Here is a 17,012-nt window from a genome sequence, read left to right as displayed (position 1 = left end):
GCCTGTTAGCTTGCATGATTCTTGCCATTGTCATTTGACCTCTCCACAACGAGCTGTTTTCGCCCACAGGGCTGCCTCTGACTGGATGTTTTTGTAAACACACTGTTGTGTGTGTGTGTGACAATCCCGTCCGTTTCTGAGATACTGGAAGAGGCTCGCCTGGCACCGGCGATCATACCATGCTCAAAGTCTCATAGGTCACTCGTTTTGCCCATGCTAAAGTTCAATCGAACAGTAACTGAATGCCTCCATGCCCATCTGCCTGCTTTTATGTCTGTAGGAGCGATCCATTTTCTTGAACGGGTTGGTGTACGCAATAAACTGGCCACTGAGTGTATAAGAAATGGTATACACTGTAGGTGCATCATTGCTGTGCCTGTGTTTAGTATAGATTATGTAATAGTGTATATAGATGGTGCCTTATATACCGACTACACTGCCTTTGCAGGATCATGAAAGAAAGAAAGATGCAGAGAGATGAGAGAGAGGAAAGAAAAAGATACGAGAGAGATGACGCTAGATGAGTGAGATGAGAGAGGAAAAAAGAGATGAGATGAGAGCGAGAGAGAATTGAAGCTAGATGAGAGATGAGAGTTGAATCTAGATAAGAGAGAGAGATGAGAGAGAAGGGGGTAGACAGACCCTTTCCACTTCTTCCTTCCCCTCTCTATTTTTACAGCTGATTTGCAGTTCCAAATGCAGTACCCTGTCTTTTTCTCTCCGATCCACCTCTCCTCTGTCCCCCTTTCCGTCTAATTAGTCAATCCCCTTGACCTCCCCCTCCTCCCTCTTCCCTCTCTCCTCTTTTCTCAGCATCTTATTGTGAGTCATCCCGTCATCCCCTCCCCCTTCTGTCACACATTTTACCCCCTCCCTGTTTTCCTCCTTTGCTCTCCCTCTCTCTCTCTCTCTCTCCGTTTCTCCCCCTCCCTCTGTTTCTCTCGCTCCCTCTCTCTCCAGTATTTTCTGGCTAGCCCTATTAGGCGGAACATACAGACGTCAGGTAACGATGGAAAATCCTCATTCTCTTCTCTTCCTCTCTATTTTCATTCTCCAGACTTTCTGTCATCCCCTGTTTTATTCCTGCATCTGGTATTGATTGCATCCCAGTAGCAGAGATGTTCTGTGTTGGAGTGGGTTGGGGTGATGCTGCTGCTTGCCTAGTTCTGTATGTGAGGTGTTACCGTTGTGTATGCTAACTAATGTGTCAGCCCTGGCACTGAGTTCTAGGTATTTTATTGTTTCACTGTGAGCGTGTTTACTGTGTATACACGTGTGTCAGTTTCTATAAGAGCATTTTTGTATTGTCTGGGTTCTTTTGACGGTGCCTCTCTGTGTATGTGGAGAAAATGTGATTTGTGTTTGAACTAGCAGGTGTGTCTGAGGCAGGTAGAGGAAGGGAGAGCTCTACACGTCTCTGTGTGTGTGCGTGTTTGTGTGTTTTTCAGAGACAGTGAAGGGGATGAAGAGAGCCTTGAATGTCTGTATCACTATGTGTATGGATGCGTGTGTGTACAGTGCATGCGTGAGAGGGAAGAAGAGGGATAGTGTCAGCGTCTGCAAAAGTGTGTGTGTGTGTGTGTGTGTGTGTGTGTGTGTGTGTGTGTGTGTGTGTGTGTGCCGTGCGTTAGACTGCTCTCCATGCGTCTGTGTCAGTGTGTGTCCAATCGGTGCCAATCCTGCGAAAATAAGCCTTCTGCTTCTCTTTCTCGCTCTCACCCTGCTCTCCTTTTTACCACACCAACCTTCTCCTCCATCTCTGAATCTCCTCTGTTCTTCAGCCAAAAGGAGGGATTTAATTATTTATCTATTTTTCTCCCCATCGCCCCAACCCCTTCCCTTCTCCCTCCCTCTATCTTGCTCTCTCTGGGTATTTGTGCTGAGTGCTGCAATCTACAGTAGGTTCGGTGTGGACATGGGTGTCCTCATAAGGCAAGCTGCCGGGGGGGGGAGGGGTTATATAACTTACGGCTGCATTCCCGATAAGGGGGTTGATTGATGATGGGGTGAAAGTGGATAGGGATTTATGCATATTGTGGCACCATTAAATTACAAGCATTTACCTGAACAACATGTGGTTAAATACATTCATAGTGACTGAAAACATAGGGGCTGAAAGGAATGTATGATATATTTGTCTATCACACACAGCGACGTTCATACGTTTATCGACAGCAATGCTCAGCTGCTGCAACATTTCAGTCTTTTTGTGAAAACAGAAGATTACGTAGCTGTGCAGTTCTGGAGGGATCCTTGTTATTTTGTTGATCCAAATAAATGACTATTAGGGGCTAATTACTATTAAGAAGGAAAATGATAATGACATCATATGGGTACACCATAGGGCAGGGATGGGCAACTTTGATGGTGGTGGAGGCCACACAAAAATCTGAGCTCATCTTGAGGGGCTGCAGTGGCTCGCGGGTCTGCGTACCCACATCCGTACCCACATCCATACGCACACATGCAGTCAGAGCCCAGCCCTGCATATTTTTATCTCTGCCCCATGGCAAAATGAGTAGAATTGCATGAAATGAGTTATAAAATTGCAAAACCTTCTTAACTGTGTATTTCTGGATAAAGCTTGTCAAGGTGGGCTAGGCGCTGATAGTCTGATCTTGACCAATGGCAGTGGCGGATTCCCTGTGTCTCATGGAGTCGTGAGCCAGGTGACTAGGAACGGTATTGTCATTTGGCTTGAGTCACTCACCACCGATTCCACAACTCTCAGTCCTGATAGCGGAATAGTGTCTAGAGTGAGCAATGTTTTTTTTAGCCTCATGGACTCCATCTAACCTTCTGGCACACAACATTGTAAAATCAATTCAATTCCTACTGTTGGATGTCTTGCAACTTTACATGTTGGAATGCTCTCATAAACCATGACGGGTTTATAGCCATCGTAATGTCCCTCTCTGCACACTTGCTTTGCACTTTCATTATTCATTTCCTTACTGTATGCGCAAATGTAATGGTAAAAATAGATCTCCCCCCCCCCCCTCTCGCTCTTTCTTTCTCTCCTTCCCTTCGCTCTCTCTTTCACAGGATGTCAATTGTGAGCATCATTGCGAGGGAGATCCTGGACTCCAGAGGAAACCCCACTGTGGAGGTGGACCTGTGCACAGAGAAAGGTGATCTCTCTCATGCCTGTCTGCAAAGCTGAGCATCACACCACACAAAGAGAGCTAAGACTAGCCAAAAGCTATGATAAATTCTATAGAGGACCTCCCTCGCCTCTCTCTCTCTCTCTCTCTCTCTCTCTCTCTCTCTCTCTCTCTCTCTCTCAGGTCTTTTCAGGGCTGCAGTGCCCAGTGGAGCGTCCACAGGTATCTATGAGGCTCTAGAGCTGAGGGATGGAGACAAGAGCCGCTACAAGGGCAAAGGTTTGTTTGTGTTCTTGCGCTCGCGAGTCCACGTTTATCTAATGCTGGAGTAAACAGATTGATGTTTGTCCCTCCTTCACCGTCTTCTCTCCTATCTGCCTTCTTTCTCTGCTCCTAGGTGTGCTCAAGGCAGTGGGCCACATCAATGACACTCTGGCTCCTGCCCTCATAGCAACGGTGAGTTGGGGACTGTGTTTTGCCAGCTAGGTGCCAGTGCTCATGTTTTAGTGTGAGTACATATTGATCTGCAGATAGCCATCACCTCCAGATGGACTTTTCAGGAAGCTGAGTGGATGTGATTGACCTATCCAGACAGGCGTAGATAAACGAATGTGTGAAGATGGACCAAGGACAGTGGAAGGAAAAAAAGGAAATGTGTTTTATGGTCACAAACACCAGATAGGTGCAGTGAAATGGGGATGTGTTGGTATGAGTGATTTAAGAGCACGGAGTAATTGTTCTCTGTGTGTATCTATGAATCAGACAGCTGCGCCACAGACAGAGAGAGAGATGTATGCCGAGGCAGATTTGAGGGGACAATAAATCTTAGGATGCTGTCAGCCAGTAAAAACGCATTGATGCAACGTACGAAAATCACATTGCCATTGTGCTGCACTTATAGAACGTAGATCTAGGATGCATGTAGAAATGAGACCAACATCTTAGAACTTAATGATGTTGTACTCTTGATTCTTTACAAGAAAATCTGTTATAGCTATGATATGTGCAAGAGGTAATACTTTTGAGGGTTTGGCTCCTTGCTCAAAGGTGGCTGCAAACATGAGATCTTTTTTTTGTGTGCAGTTGCCATATGTTGCGGGTTATCCGTCCATTTTGTTGAAGAAGAGAATTGGTCCTCGATGACATATCAATTTAAATAACGTTTTAATATGCTTATAAATATATGTCCCATAGGGTATCAGTGTTGTGGAGCAGGAACAACTGGACAACACGATGATTGAAATGGACGGCACAGAGAACAAGTGTGAGTCTCCAGGTTCCTACCAGAGAAACAGATCGAATGTGTCAAGCTGTATCCCCCGATCAATTCAGGTCCACCATTAACTGAGAGAATGGGCTTTTGTCTGAACCTAGATTTTGGTAGCCCTTTTGGAATTGATCACATTTCCTTCATCGTCGACAGCTCAGTTTGGTGCTAATGCTATCCTGGGAGTCTCCCTGGCCATTTGCAAGGCTGGTGCAGCGGAGAAAGAGGTCCCCCTGTACCGTCACATCGCTGACCTGGCGGGAAACACCGAGCTGGTGCTGCCAGTTCCAGTGAGAGACACTACTTATATAACTGTCATATCAGAGGAGGAGGTGGTGTAGCATGATAACAATAATTAACACTGAAACATAATGGTATGTATGATAAAAGTAACATATATGAAAAAAATATGGGAAATGTACTGCACCATACCTGCTGAACATGGGTATTGGCCCGAACGGCTAATTCCCTTCTGTCTCCTCTCATCTCCTTTCCAGGCGTTCAACGTGATCAACGGCGGCTCCCACGCGGGCAACAAGCTAGCCATGCAGGAGTTCATGGTACTTCCTGTCGGGGCGGAGTCTTTCAGGGATGCACTACGAGTGGGCTCGGAGCTGTACCACACGCTCAGGGGGGTGATCCAGGAGAAGTATGGCCAGGATGCTACCAACGTGGGGGACGAAGGGGGGTTCGCCCCCAATATCCTGGAGAACAGTGAGGGTAAGTGTAGCAGAGTTGAGTTAGAGAATCACAGTCCTGTGAGGGGCAGACCTGCCTGAGACCGATAAGCCCAATTGTCAACCTCGGACTACAGTGACTTTAATGATAAACTCAGCAAAAAAACAAACGTCCTCTCACTGTCAACTGCGTTTATTTTCAGCAAACGTAACATATACAAACGTGTAAATATTTGTATGAACATAACAAGATTCAACAACTGAGACATAAACGGAACAAGTTCCACAGACATGTGACTAACAGAAATTGAATAATGTGTCCCTGAACAAAGGGGGGGTCAAAATCAAAAGTAACAAGTCAGTATCTGGTGTGGCCACCAGCTGCATTAAGTACTGCAGTGCATCTCCTCCTCATGGAATGCACCAGATTTGCCAGTTCTTGCTGTGAGATGTTACCCCACTCTTCCACCAAGGCACCGCATTTCTGTGGGGAATGGCCCTAGCCCTCACCCTCCGATCTAACAGGTCCCAGACGTGCTCAATGGGATTGAGATCCAGGCTCTTCGCTGGCCATAGCAGAACACTGGCATTCCTGTCTTGCAGGAAATCACTCACAGAACGAGCAGTATGGCTGGTGGCATTGTCATGCTGGAGGGTCATGTCAGGATGAGCCTGAAGGGAGGGTACCACATGAGGGAGGAGGATGTCTTCCAGGATGCAATGACAACAAGCTCAGTCCGATGATGCTGTGGCACACCGCCCCAGACCATGACAGACCCTCCACCTCCAAATCGATCCTGCTCCAGAGTACAGGCCTCGGTATAACTCTCATTCATTCGACGATAAAGCCGACTCCGACCATCACCCCTGGTGAGACAAAACCGCGACTCGTCAGTGAAGAGCACTTTTTGCCAGTCCTGTCTGGTCCAGCGACGGTGGGTTTGTGCCCATAGGCAACATTGTTGCCGATGATGTCTGGTGAGGACCTGTCTTACAACAGGCCTACAAGCCTTCAGTCCAGCCTCTCTCAGCCTATTGTGGACAGTCTGAGCACTGATGGAGGGATTGTGCGTTCCTGGTGTAACTTGGGCAGTTGTTGTTGCTATCCTGTACCTGTCCCGCAGGTGTGATGTTCAGATGTACCGATCCTGTGCAGATGTTGTTACACGTGGTCTGCCACTGCGAGGACGATCAGCTGTCCGTCCTGTCTCCTGTAGCGCTGTCTTAGGCGTCTCACAGTACGGACATTGGAATTTATTGCCCTTGCCACATCTGCAGTCCTCATGCCTCCTTGAGGCATGCCTTAAGCACATTCACGCAGATGAGCAGGGACCCTGGTCATCTTTATTTTGGTGTAGAAAGGCCTCTTCAGTGTTTTTAGTTTTCATAATTGCCTTAATTATTGCCTACCGTCTGTAAGCTGTTAGTGTCTTAACGACCGTTCCACAGGTGCATGTTCGTTAATTGTTTATGGTTCATTGAACAAGCATGGGGAAATGGTGTTTAAACCCTTTACAATGAAGGTCTGAAGTTATTTGGATCTTTATGAATTATCTTTGAAAGACATGGTCCTGAAATGGGTCCGTTTCTTTTTTTTTGCTGAGTTTATAATGGTTAAGCCGTTAGATTCCCGAGCGAGACATCCGCGGTATAAATCTGTTTTAAAAACATTTTGCTGTGCTCCACTGAACACGACTCTGGTAACCCTTTGACCAGAGTTCAAATTATACATTCTCTTGGGGACTGTTTGAAAATAGTGGACTGTGCCAATGTTAATATACTATATGTGCATTTACCCCACTAGACAAAATCTTCTCACCCACAAACTACTCTAAGCTACAGAAATGAAATCCTAAGGTGGTAATGAGTTTGCAACCTGCCTCTGTGACCGTGTCTGCTCATCTGTATGTTTGTCACGACGTGTTCTCATATTGCCCAACAAGCCAAGGCAATGTGTATCAGATGATCTTTGGACTGACACTGTGTGTGTGTGTGAGCGCTTAAGCTTGTACTTGAGCTTGCATTGGTGTGTGCGTGTATGTGTGCGATAACACTGGGCCTTGGGCTAAGAATGATGCCGCTATCCCACTATTGAATAAGTAGCTAGGTGTGACAGGAAGTCAGAACCCTGGCAAGATCAAAAAAGAAGTGTGAAAAGCCTAAAGGAGTGTCAGCTGTAGCCTCTTAGAATATATTTTGGTCTGTAGTATCTCTCAAGCATCTAGAACAGAATCGTGTGTGTAGTCTTGCAACCTTTCTGCCTCACTCTCAACCCCACCCCAGCGTGGATACTTGACTATTTCTGCTTTCAGCAACACAGCAGCATCGTCTCACCAAACAAACGACAAGACAAGTTGGCTAAAGCAGAAACGTAGTGGTTCAGATTGTTATTCGACCGATTATGATTTTTCAACGCCAATTCACATTATCGGAGGACAAAAAAAAGGCAATACCGATTTTTGAAAATGTATTTGTAAAAATGACAATTACAACAATACTGAATGAACAATTATTTTAACTTAATACAATACATCAATAAAATCAATTTAGCCTCAAATAAATAATGAAACATGTTAAATTTGGTTTAAATAATGCAAAAACAAAGTGTTGGAGAAGAAAGTAAAAGTGCAATATGTGCCATGTAAGAAAGCTAATGTTTAAGTTCCTTGCTCAAAACATGAGAAAATATGAAAGCTGGTGGTTCCTTTTAACATGAGTCTTCAATATTCCCAGGGAAGAAGTTTTAGGTTGTAGGTAGTATAGGAATTATTTACATTTACATTTTAAGTCATTTAGCAGACGCTCTTATCCAGAGCGACTTACAAATTATTTACATTTACATTTTAAGTCATTTAGCAGACGCTCTTATCCAGAGCGACTTACAAATTATAGGACTATTTCTCTCTATACCATTTGTATTTCATATACCTTTGACTATTGGATGTTCTATATAGGCACTTTAGTATTGCCAGTGTAACAGTATAGCTTCCGTACCTCTCCTCGCTCCTACCTGGGCTCGAACCAGGAACACAACGACAACAGCCACCCTCGAAGCAGCGTTACCCATGCAGAGCAAGGGAAACAACTACTCCAAGTCTCGGAGCGAGTGACATTTGAAACGCTATTAGTGTGCACCCTGCTAACTAGCTAGCCATTTCACATCACATCGATACACCAGCCTAATCTCAGGAGTTGATAGGCTTGAAGTCATAAACAGCAGAGCTGCTGGAAAAACGCACGAAGGTGCTGTTTGAATGAAGGCTTATGAGCCTGCTGGTGCGAACCATCGCTCAGTCAGACTGCTCTATCAAATCATAGACTTAATTATAACATAATAACACACAGAAATACGAGCCTTAGGTCATTAATATGGTCGAATCCGGAAACTATCATCTCGAAAAGAAAAAGAAAAGTTTATTCTTTCAGTGAAATACGGGACCATTCCATATATTATCTAACTGGTGGCATCCATCAATCTAAGTATTCCTGTTACATTGCACAATCTTCAATGTTATGTCATAATTACGTAAAATTCTGGCAAATTAGTTCGCAATGAGCCAGGTGGCCCAAACTGTTGCATATACCCTGACTCTGCGTGCAATGAACGCAAGAGAAGTGACACAATTTCACCTGGTTAATATTGCCTGCTAACCTGGATTTATTTTAGCTAAATATGCAGGTTTAAAAATATATGCTTCTGTGTATTGATTTTAAGAAAGGCATTGGTGTTTATGGTTAGGTACACTTTGGAGCAACGACAGTCCTTTTTCGCGAATGCGCACTGCATCGATTATATGCAACGCAGGACACGCTAGATAAACTAGTAATATCATCAACCATGTGTAGTTAAAACTAGTGATTATGATTGATTAAGTTTAATGCTAGCTAGCAACTTACCTTGGCTTCATACTGCATTCACATAACAGGCGGGCTCCTTGTGAGGTTGCAAGATTGAATCCCTGAGCTGACAAGGTAAAAATGTGTCGTTCTGCCCCTGAACAAGGCAGTTAACCCACCGTCATTGAAAATAAGAATGTGTTCTTAACTGACTTGCCTAGTTAAATAAAGATTAAATAAAGTTGTAAAAAATAAAAAAAGAATCTGCAAAATTGGCATCCAAAATGACCGATTTCCGATTGTTATGAAAACTTGAAATCGGCCATTCCGATTATTCGGTAGACCTCTAGTTCAGATGCTAGGTAGAGTCTACCCTTACACCCTTCCTCTCTCGTTCTTTCTTTCCTTCCCTCCTTCTTATTTCTGTCTCTCCCTTCAGCATTGGAGCTGATAAAGACAGCCATCGAGAAAGCGGGCTTCACGGATAAGGTGGTGATTGGGATGGATGTGGCGGCATCCGAGTTTTACCGCGAGGGGAAGTACGACCTGGACTTCAAGTCTCCTCCGGACGCTAACAGACACATCAGCGGAGAGGAGCTGTCAGACATCTACCAAAGCTTCGTTAACGACTACCCAGGTAGGCAGACGGTTATCTGACACCTACAAGATTGTTAATTCAATCGAACATGAATTTGATTTATTTATTTTATTTGAGAGTTAAACAAAAAAACACACAGTGCATTATTTTTTTTAAACTAGACAGTGATAACACAATACCTTTGTCCCCTTTGTAGTGGTGTCCATCGAGGACCCATTTGACCAGGACGACTGGGCCGCCTGGTCCCGCCTAACCGCTTCCGTGGGCATCCAGGTTGTCGGGGACGACCTGACGGTGACCAATCCCAAGAGGATAGAGAAGGCTGCCGAGGAGCGGGCCTGCAACTGCCTGCTGCTCAAAGTCAACCAGATTGGCTCTGTCACTGAAGCCATCCAGGCGTAAGTGACCCCATGTCACATGACCCCACGTCACATGACCAGTCAATCAATCACGTTGATATACTTGTATATAGATGTCAATCTCTGTCACTTGGCCGGGCTAGGTTGTCCTTGAAAACGAGATGAATTACCTAGTAATATATAGAAGGAACACTATGATGCTCTATAACAAGGTTATGTAGCTCTAATGAAGTAGGTCCGTGGTTCCTCACTCTGGTCCTTGAGTAACCCCAACAATAGCATTTTTATTGTAGCCCAGGACAAGCAGCTGATTCAACTTGTCAACTAATTATCAGGCCCTTTAATGAGTTGAATCAGGTATGTTTGTTCAGGGCTACAACAAAAATGTGTGCTGTTAAGGGTACTGGAAGACAAGAGTTTGGGACCGCTGAGGTAGGTAATTCTGATAAAATGTCACGGTCTTGGTCGGATCTGATATGATTGTCACGGGTCTTGGTTATGTGTAATTATAACCGACTCGTCCGGAAGGACCCATACAGATCCGAACGCGACTGCTGCAGTAGTGAGAAAGAGAAATGTTGTAATTTATGCTGCTGCTCTTGTTGGCCAATCATGAGTCGTCAAAGCGGCAATAGTCTACAGTCATATAGAGCCTGGCTCTTTCTGCAAAAGTTAGACATCTAATCAATGGAAGATGGACGGAATGAAAAGTTAAAGGAGATAGATAGACTACAATGACCAAGAGCCAACAGATACTTAATATTCTGAATATAGAGTTGTTGTTATTTGTAACTGTAGGATTATAAAGTGAATGCAATGCAGCTAACGTTAGCTAGCTTAATTAGCTTCTCCCGGTTTGAAGCAGTCAAGACAGGTACAACGTCATCCTATTTGATGATAAATAACCTAGATTTGGCAGCTATTAATTAGTCTACTATAGTGCAAGTCGGCTGGTTGCTGTCTCTCGTCTCTCGCTCCCTCCTCCCGGTGTCACCCGCTCAGGGTACGGCCCCTCCCAGCTCCGGTTAATAAAGTAGCTTAAAAAATGACTTTACTGCTGCTTCCCTCACTTGGATCGGACCGTGTCTGGATCCAACTAGGTCTATACGGAACAGGTCTAGTCGCCATCGGTTCGGAACGGGTCTCTATATTTACAATTGTTATTTTGGGCCCGGGTAGGAAAGCCCCAGGTCCATTTTTAGGAACGGATCCAAAATACCTTTAGTAGGTAAGGTTCAAGTAAAGTGTGATGTCATTCATACACATTTATGTAGCGTCAATCATCACGTCTGTCTCTTGGCCAGGTTGGAAGTCCTTGAGCAAGAGATGTCAATGGTGGTTACCTGCTCAAATAAAATATCATTTAATTAAGCAAATAATGAGCTTTTTTTTACATTCACATGATCATCAATCAGTCATATTTATATAGCCAATACTTCCATCTATATACCTGTCAAATGTTACAACACTCATAGCCATCAATCATTGACATTTTACAGCTATCCATCATCTATAACTGTTGTCATCAATCTTGACCGTAAGTACAGCCAACGGTCATTGAAAGTTGTTCAATTAAAATGTATTAATATAGCCGATAGTCTATCGCCCACACCCCACCTATCCTCGTTGTCTCACGCTTATTCTACTCTCCATCTCTCTCTATCCCTCTCTCTTTATGTCTCTTGCTTACTCTCGGTTTCTCTATATATCTGCCTGACGCCTTCTCTCTCCCTCCCAGATGTAAGTTAGCCCAAGCCAATGGCTGGGGAGTGATGGTCAGTCACCGTTCGGGAGAGACAGAGGACACTTTCATCGCTGACCTGGTGGTGGGGCTCTGCACTGGACAGGTACACACTCACTCAGAGAGACGCGGAGCATTCCACACAGACACAGAAGTCCCTGCTCATGATACAAATCTGACCACAAAATTGTATCGCTTTCACTAAATTTGTTCTAATTCTCTCTCTCTCTCTCAGATTAAGACAGGAGCCCCGTGTAGATCTGAGAGGCTGGCCAAGTACAACCAGCTCATGAGGTCAGTGGTCAAACATGATCGTCTTTAGCTATCCTGACAAATGCTATTCAGTGGCTTATATTGCTTCTTGATGGAATTTGCACCTCAAAACAATAAATCATTTTTACACTGTGTGTACAATTCATTAAGAACACCTGCTCTTTCCATGACAGGCTGACCAGGTGAATGCTATGATCCCTTATTGATGTCACCTGTTAAATCTACAGGTTAAATAAGGATTTGTAAGCCTTGAGACATGAGATTGTGTATTTGTGCCATTCAGAGGGTGAATGGACAAGACCACTGAACAAAACTATAAACGCAACATGTAAAGTGTTGGTCCCATGTTTCCTAAGCTGAAATAAAAAATCCCAGAAATTGTTTTTTTACGCACAAAAGTGTATTTCTCAGAAATGTTGTGCACACATTTGTTTATATCTCTGTTAGTGAGCATTTCTCCGTTACTAAAATAATCCATCCACCTGATAGGTGTGGCATATCAAGTTGCTGATTAAACAGCATGATCATTACACAGGTGCACCTTGCACTGGGGCCACTTTAAAATGTGCAGTTGTGTCACACAACACAATGCCACAGATTTTTGGAGAGTGTGCATTTGGCATGCTGACTGCAGGAATATCCACCAGAGTTTTTTCCAGAGAATTGAATGTTAATTTCTGTCTGTAATACAGCCCTTTTGTGGGGAAAAACTCAACTCATTCTGATTGGCTGGGCCTGGCTCCACAGTGGGTGGGGCCTATGCCCTCCCAGCCTACCCATGGCTGCACACCTGCCCAATCATGTGAAATCCATAGATTAGGGCCTAATGAATGTATTTCAATTGACTGGTTTCCTTATATGAACTGTAACTCAGTAAAATCGTTGAGATTGTTGCATGTTGCGTTTATATTTTAGTTCAGTATATTTAAGTGCATTTGAACGGGGTATGGTAGTAGGTACCAGGCACACCGGTTTGAGTGTGTCAAGAACTGCCAAGCTGCTGGGTTTTTCACGCTTAACAGTTTCCTGTGTGCATCAAGAATGGTCCACTACCCAATGGACATCCGGGCCAACGGTAGAACAGTGGTCGAAAATGGCTCATTGATGAAAGAGGACAAAGGACACTGTCACGAATTGTGCAGCATAACAGACGGGCTACAGTTTGTCAACTGACAGTCCAGTACAACATTGGTGCGCAAAGACCCATAAAATAATGCACAACTCGTCGTACCTTGACACGAATGGCGTATGGCAGCCAACGATGTACAGAGTTCAACTTCTTTCCTCAAAAAAACAAGAACAACCACAGTTTGCTAAGGAACGAAAACACCGGACACTGGGGAATTGGAGAAACATTGCTTGGTCTGATGAATCTCGGTTCCTGCTGGCAGGACTAGGGTATGGCGAAAACCACATAAGTACATGCATCCATCATGCCACGTGTCAACATTGCATGCTGGTGGTGGTGGCGTGGAGCGTTTTCATCCTTGATAAAAGTGGAGCAACGTTTGAATGCCGCAGGATATCTGAACATCATTGCCAATCAGGTGCATCCAATCATGGTGTATCCATCTGCAAATCTATTTTCTTTCAGCAGGACAATGCCCCATGCCACAAGGCTAAGATTGTCCAGGAATGCTTCCATGAACAAGACGGTGACTTCAGCTTACTGCAGTGGCACGCCCAGTCACCAGATCTCAATCCAATTGAGCATCTGTGGGATGAGATGGAACAAGCTATTCGGAGTAGAGATCCACTCCCAGCCAACTTGACACAACTGTGGGAAGCATTGGAGTCCACATGAGCCAGCGTCCCTGTGGAACGCCTTCGACACCTTGCAGAGTCCATGCCCCAGTGAATTGAGGCTGTTCTGAGGGCGCAACGCAATATTAGGAAGGTGTTCCTAATGTTTTATACACTCCAGTGTATTTCCATATTTCCACTGCATCTCAAAGGAATAATAATACGCTTCTATTATTCCATGTAAGCATATACTAACATATACTGTGTCGAGACCAACAAGCTACTGTTACAGGTCAACAATCCCTCAAAGTAAGAATAGGAGTAGGACCACGTTGCCCCAAGACACTGATCGAACGTCCGTTTTACTTTCCACCTTGAATGGTTTATGGTCAGGTTAGTAGCATTCAGTTACCGTAAACTGAACCTAGACCTGTACCTGCATATAAGGCCAGCTTCCACCTTGAGTGTGACGAAGTGCAGCCCAGGAGCGTATTCATACACATCCCACTCTAAAACAGCGTCGCTGAGCTAATTGCTGTGACACTCATGCTAACACGCCAATGTCACCCAATGTCACCCCATGAGAGCCAGTCAGAGCGCAGACAGCACCTGGGATCCGCTCAGGGTAATCCCATTGGGCTCTTAGCAGGACAGGGAGGGCCTCTTACTCAATCATAGCAGCATTAACCGATAACAGCCACTATAACACCCTGATCACTGGGTTAATGGTCCAGGTAGAAGTTGCACAGTTCTAGAATCCGATTGCATGACTCCTAATAATGATCACTGGGTTAATAGTTGCAGGTGGAGGTGTATTCAGTGCATTCAGACCCCTTGACTTTTCCCACGTTGTTATGCTACAGCCTTATTCTAACATTTTATTCAATTGTTTTTTCCCCCTCATCAATCTACACACAATACCCCATAATGACAAAGCAAAAACTGGTCTTGAGAAATGTTTGCAAATATGTATGTATGTATGTATGTATGTATGTATGTATGTATGTATGTATGTATGTATGTATGTATGTATGTATGTGTGTGTGTGTGTGTGTGTGTGTGTGTGTGTGTGTGTGTGTGTGTGTATATATATATAACTTTTTTTTTTTAACTGAAATATCACATTTACATAAGTATTCAGACCCTTTACTCAGTACTTTTGGTGAAGTACCTTTGGCAGCGATTACAGCCTTGAGTCTTTTAGGAGATGACGCTACAAGCTTGGAACACCTGTATTTGAGGAGTTTCTCCCATTCTTCTCTGCAGATCCTCTCAAGCTCTGTCAGGTTGGATGGGGAGCGTCGCTGCACAGCTATTTTCAGGTCTCTCTCCAGAGATGTTCGATCGGGTTCAAGTCTGGGATCTGGCTGAACCACTCAAGGACATTCAGAGACTTGTCCCAAAGCCGCTCATGCGTTGTCTTGGCTGTGTGTTTAGGGTCGTTGTCCTGTTGGAAGGTGAACCGTGGCCCCAGTCTGAGGTCCTCTGCAGCAGGTTTTCATCAAGGATCTTTCTGTACGTTGTTCCGTTCAGCTTTCCTTCAAGCCTGACTAATCTCCCAGTCCCTCCCGCTGAAAAACATCCCCACAGCATGATGCTGGCACCATCATGCTTCACCGTAGGGATGGTGCCAGATTTCCTCCAGACGTGGCACTTGGCATTTAGGCCAGAGTGTTTAATCTTGGTTTCATCAGACCAGATGATTTAGTTTCTCATGATCTGAGAGTCCTTTAGTTCCTTTTGGCAAACTCAAGTGGGCTGCCAAGTGCTGAGGAGTGGCTTCCGTCTGGCCACTCTACCAAAAAGGCCTGATTGGTGGAGTGTTGCAGAGATGGTTGTCCTTCTGGAAGGTTCTCCCTGACCAAGGCCCTTTTCCCCCAATTGCTCAGTTTGGCCAGGCGGCCAGCTCTAGGAAGAGTCTTGGTGGTTCCAAACTTCTTCCATTTAAGAATGGAGGCCACTGTGTTCTTGGTGACCTTCAATGCTGCAGACATTTTTTGGTATCGTGCCTCGAGACATTCCTGTATCGAAGCTCCATAGACAATTCTTTCTACCCCATTTCTTGGTTTTTGCTCTGACATGCACTGTGGGACCTTATATAGACAGGTGTGTGCCTTTTCAAATCATGTCCATACAATTGAATTTACCACAGGTGGACTCCAAGTTAAGATAAGAATACCTCAAGGATAATCAATGGAAACAGGATACACCTGAGCTCCATTTTGAGTCTCATAGCAAAGGTTCTGTAAATAAAGTATGTCTTTTATTTTGAATAAATTTTAACATTTCTAGACACCTCTTTTTCGCTTTGTCATTATGGGATATTGTGTGTAGATTTTTTTTATATTTTTAATAAGGCTGTAATGTAATAATGTGGAAAAAGTCAAGGGGTCTGAATACTTTCCAAATGCACTGTATGTAACCCCAGATTTAGGATCTGATTGCCCGGTTACAGCAGCATTAACCAATAATGGCAACTATATTTCCCTGATCACTGGGTCAACTGCAGGTAGAAGTCGCCCCCTAGCCTAGCCACAGATCTAAGTTCAGATTGCCTGGGCTTTTACCTAGAGCATATGGATGTTGGATGCATTTACCTGTTGTATCACTGTTTTCTCGTTCTCTCTTTGTCCATTCTGTTGGTCTCTTTAGGATCGAGGAGGAGTTGGGGGATCAAGCTCGCTTTGCGGGCTATAACTTCAGAAACCCCACTGCCCTGTGAGACCTGACAGACCGACCGACACATCACCGCCGACTATACTCAGAGCCTCTAAACTACATGCACAGAAGAACTACAGGGTAACATTAAATATGTACAGTTAACTCTGATTTTGAGACACATAGACTGATAGACAAAAATGTAAAGAGACCGACTGACTGACCGACAGACACAAACATGAAAATAGAGACACACAAGTGTAGAAATGAAGCCTGAGATGAGTGTCAAAGAAGGAGAAAAAAAAGAGAAAATGAAACACACACAAATAATTTGTAAAAAAATAAATAAACACCGCTGTAAACGACAACAAAAAACACTGACCAATGGCCGACAAGGAGACAGACTAACTAGGCGGACTGAGGAGAAAAAAAAAGAATACATATTGTATTGCACAGTTGTTTGCTTTTTCACCCATGATGACACAAACTGAACTCTCCCTCCTTCATCCCCCTCTCTTTTCTGGCTCTGCAGTCGTCCCTTGTTGTTGTTGTTTCTTGGTTACCTCCACACTCCCTCTCCTGGTGTTGCTATGATTGCAGAAATGGGCCTGTTCCTCCATGCTTGAAGTCCCAATTTCCCCTTTCCCTACTTTCCATTGATTCCTCTGTCAAAATAATTGCTGTTGAAAGACAAAACTACTGTCATGAAAAAAATACATGTGAAATAAAATTATTGTAATTTACAGTTTCAACCA

General features: G+C 44.3%; 1 protein-coding gene across 3 annotated transcripts in view; it reads left to right on the top strand.

The window, feature by feature from the left end:
* LOC118398209 (gamma-enolase) overlaps nt 1-17,012 on the top strand; it is a 22,570-nt gene extending 5,558 nt beyond the window's left edge. For 2 of the 3 annotated variants that reach the window (XM_035793312.2, XM_035793314.2), the window contains exons 2-12: nt 3,046-3,131; nt 3,288-3,383; nt 3,502-3,560; nt 4,299-4,368; nt 4,528-4,661; nt 4,869-5,091; nt 9,325-9,522; nt 9,680-9,881; nt 11,581-11,689; nt 11,819-11,877; nt 16,252-17,012. In XM_035793312.2, the coding sequence (XP_035649205.1) occupies nt 3,046-3,131; nt 3,288-3,383; nt 3,502-3,560; nt 4,299-4,368; nt 4,528-4,661; nt 4,869-5,091; nt 9,325-9,522; nt 9,680-9,881; nt 11,581-11,689; nt 11,819-11,877; nt 16,252-16,321 (1,306 nt within the window). In that variant the 3' untranslated portion in view covers nt 16,322-17,012. Of the gene's footprint in view, nt 1-862; nt 1,004-3,045; nt 3,132-3,287; nt 3,384-3,501; nt 3,561-4,298; nt 4,369-4,527; nt 4,662-4,868; nt 5,092-9,324; nt 9,523-9,679; nt 9,882-11,580; nt 11,690-11,818; nt 11,878-16,251 lie in introns of those variants that run through there. The other variant, XM_035793315.2, reaches the window with a different exon arrangement.

The sequence above is a fragment of the Oncorhynchus keta genome, chromosome 19, assembly GCF_023373465.1.
Source record: "Oncorhynchus keta strain PuntledgeMale-10-30-2019 chromosome 19, Oket_V2, whole genome shotgun sequence".
Taxonomy (NCBI): Eukaryota; Metazoa; Chordata; class Actinopteri; order Salmoniformes; family Salmonidae; genus Oncorhynchus; species Oncorhynchus keta.
The sequence above is the reverse complement of the archived record's forward strand: the minus strand, read 5'-3'. Positions and strand labels throughout refer to the sequence as shown.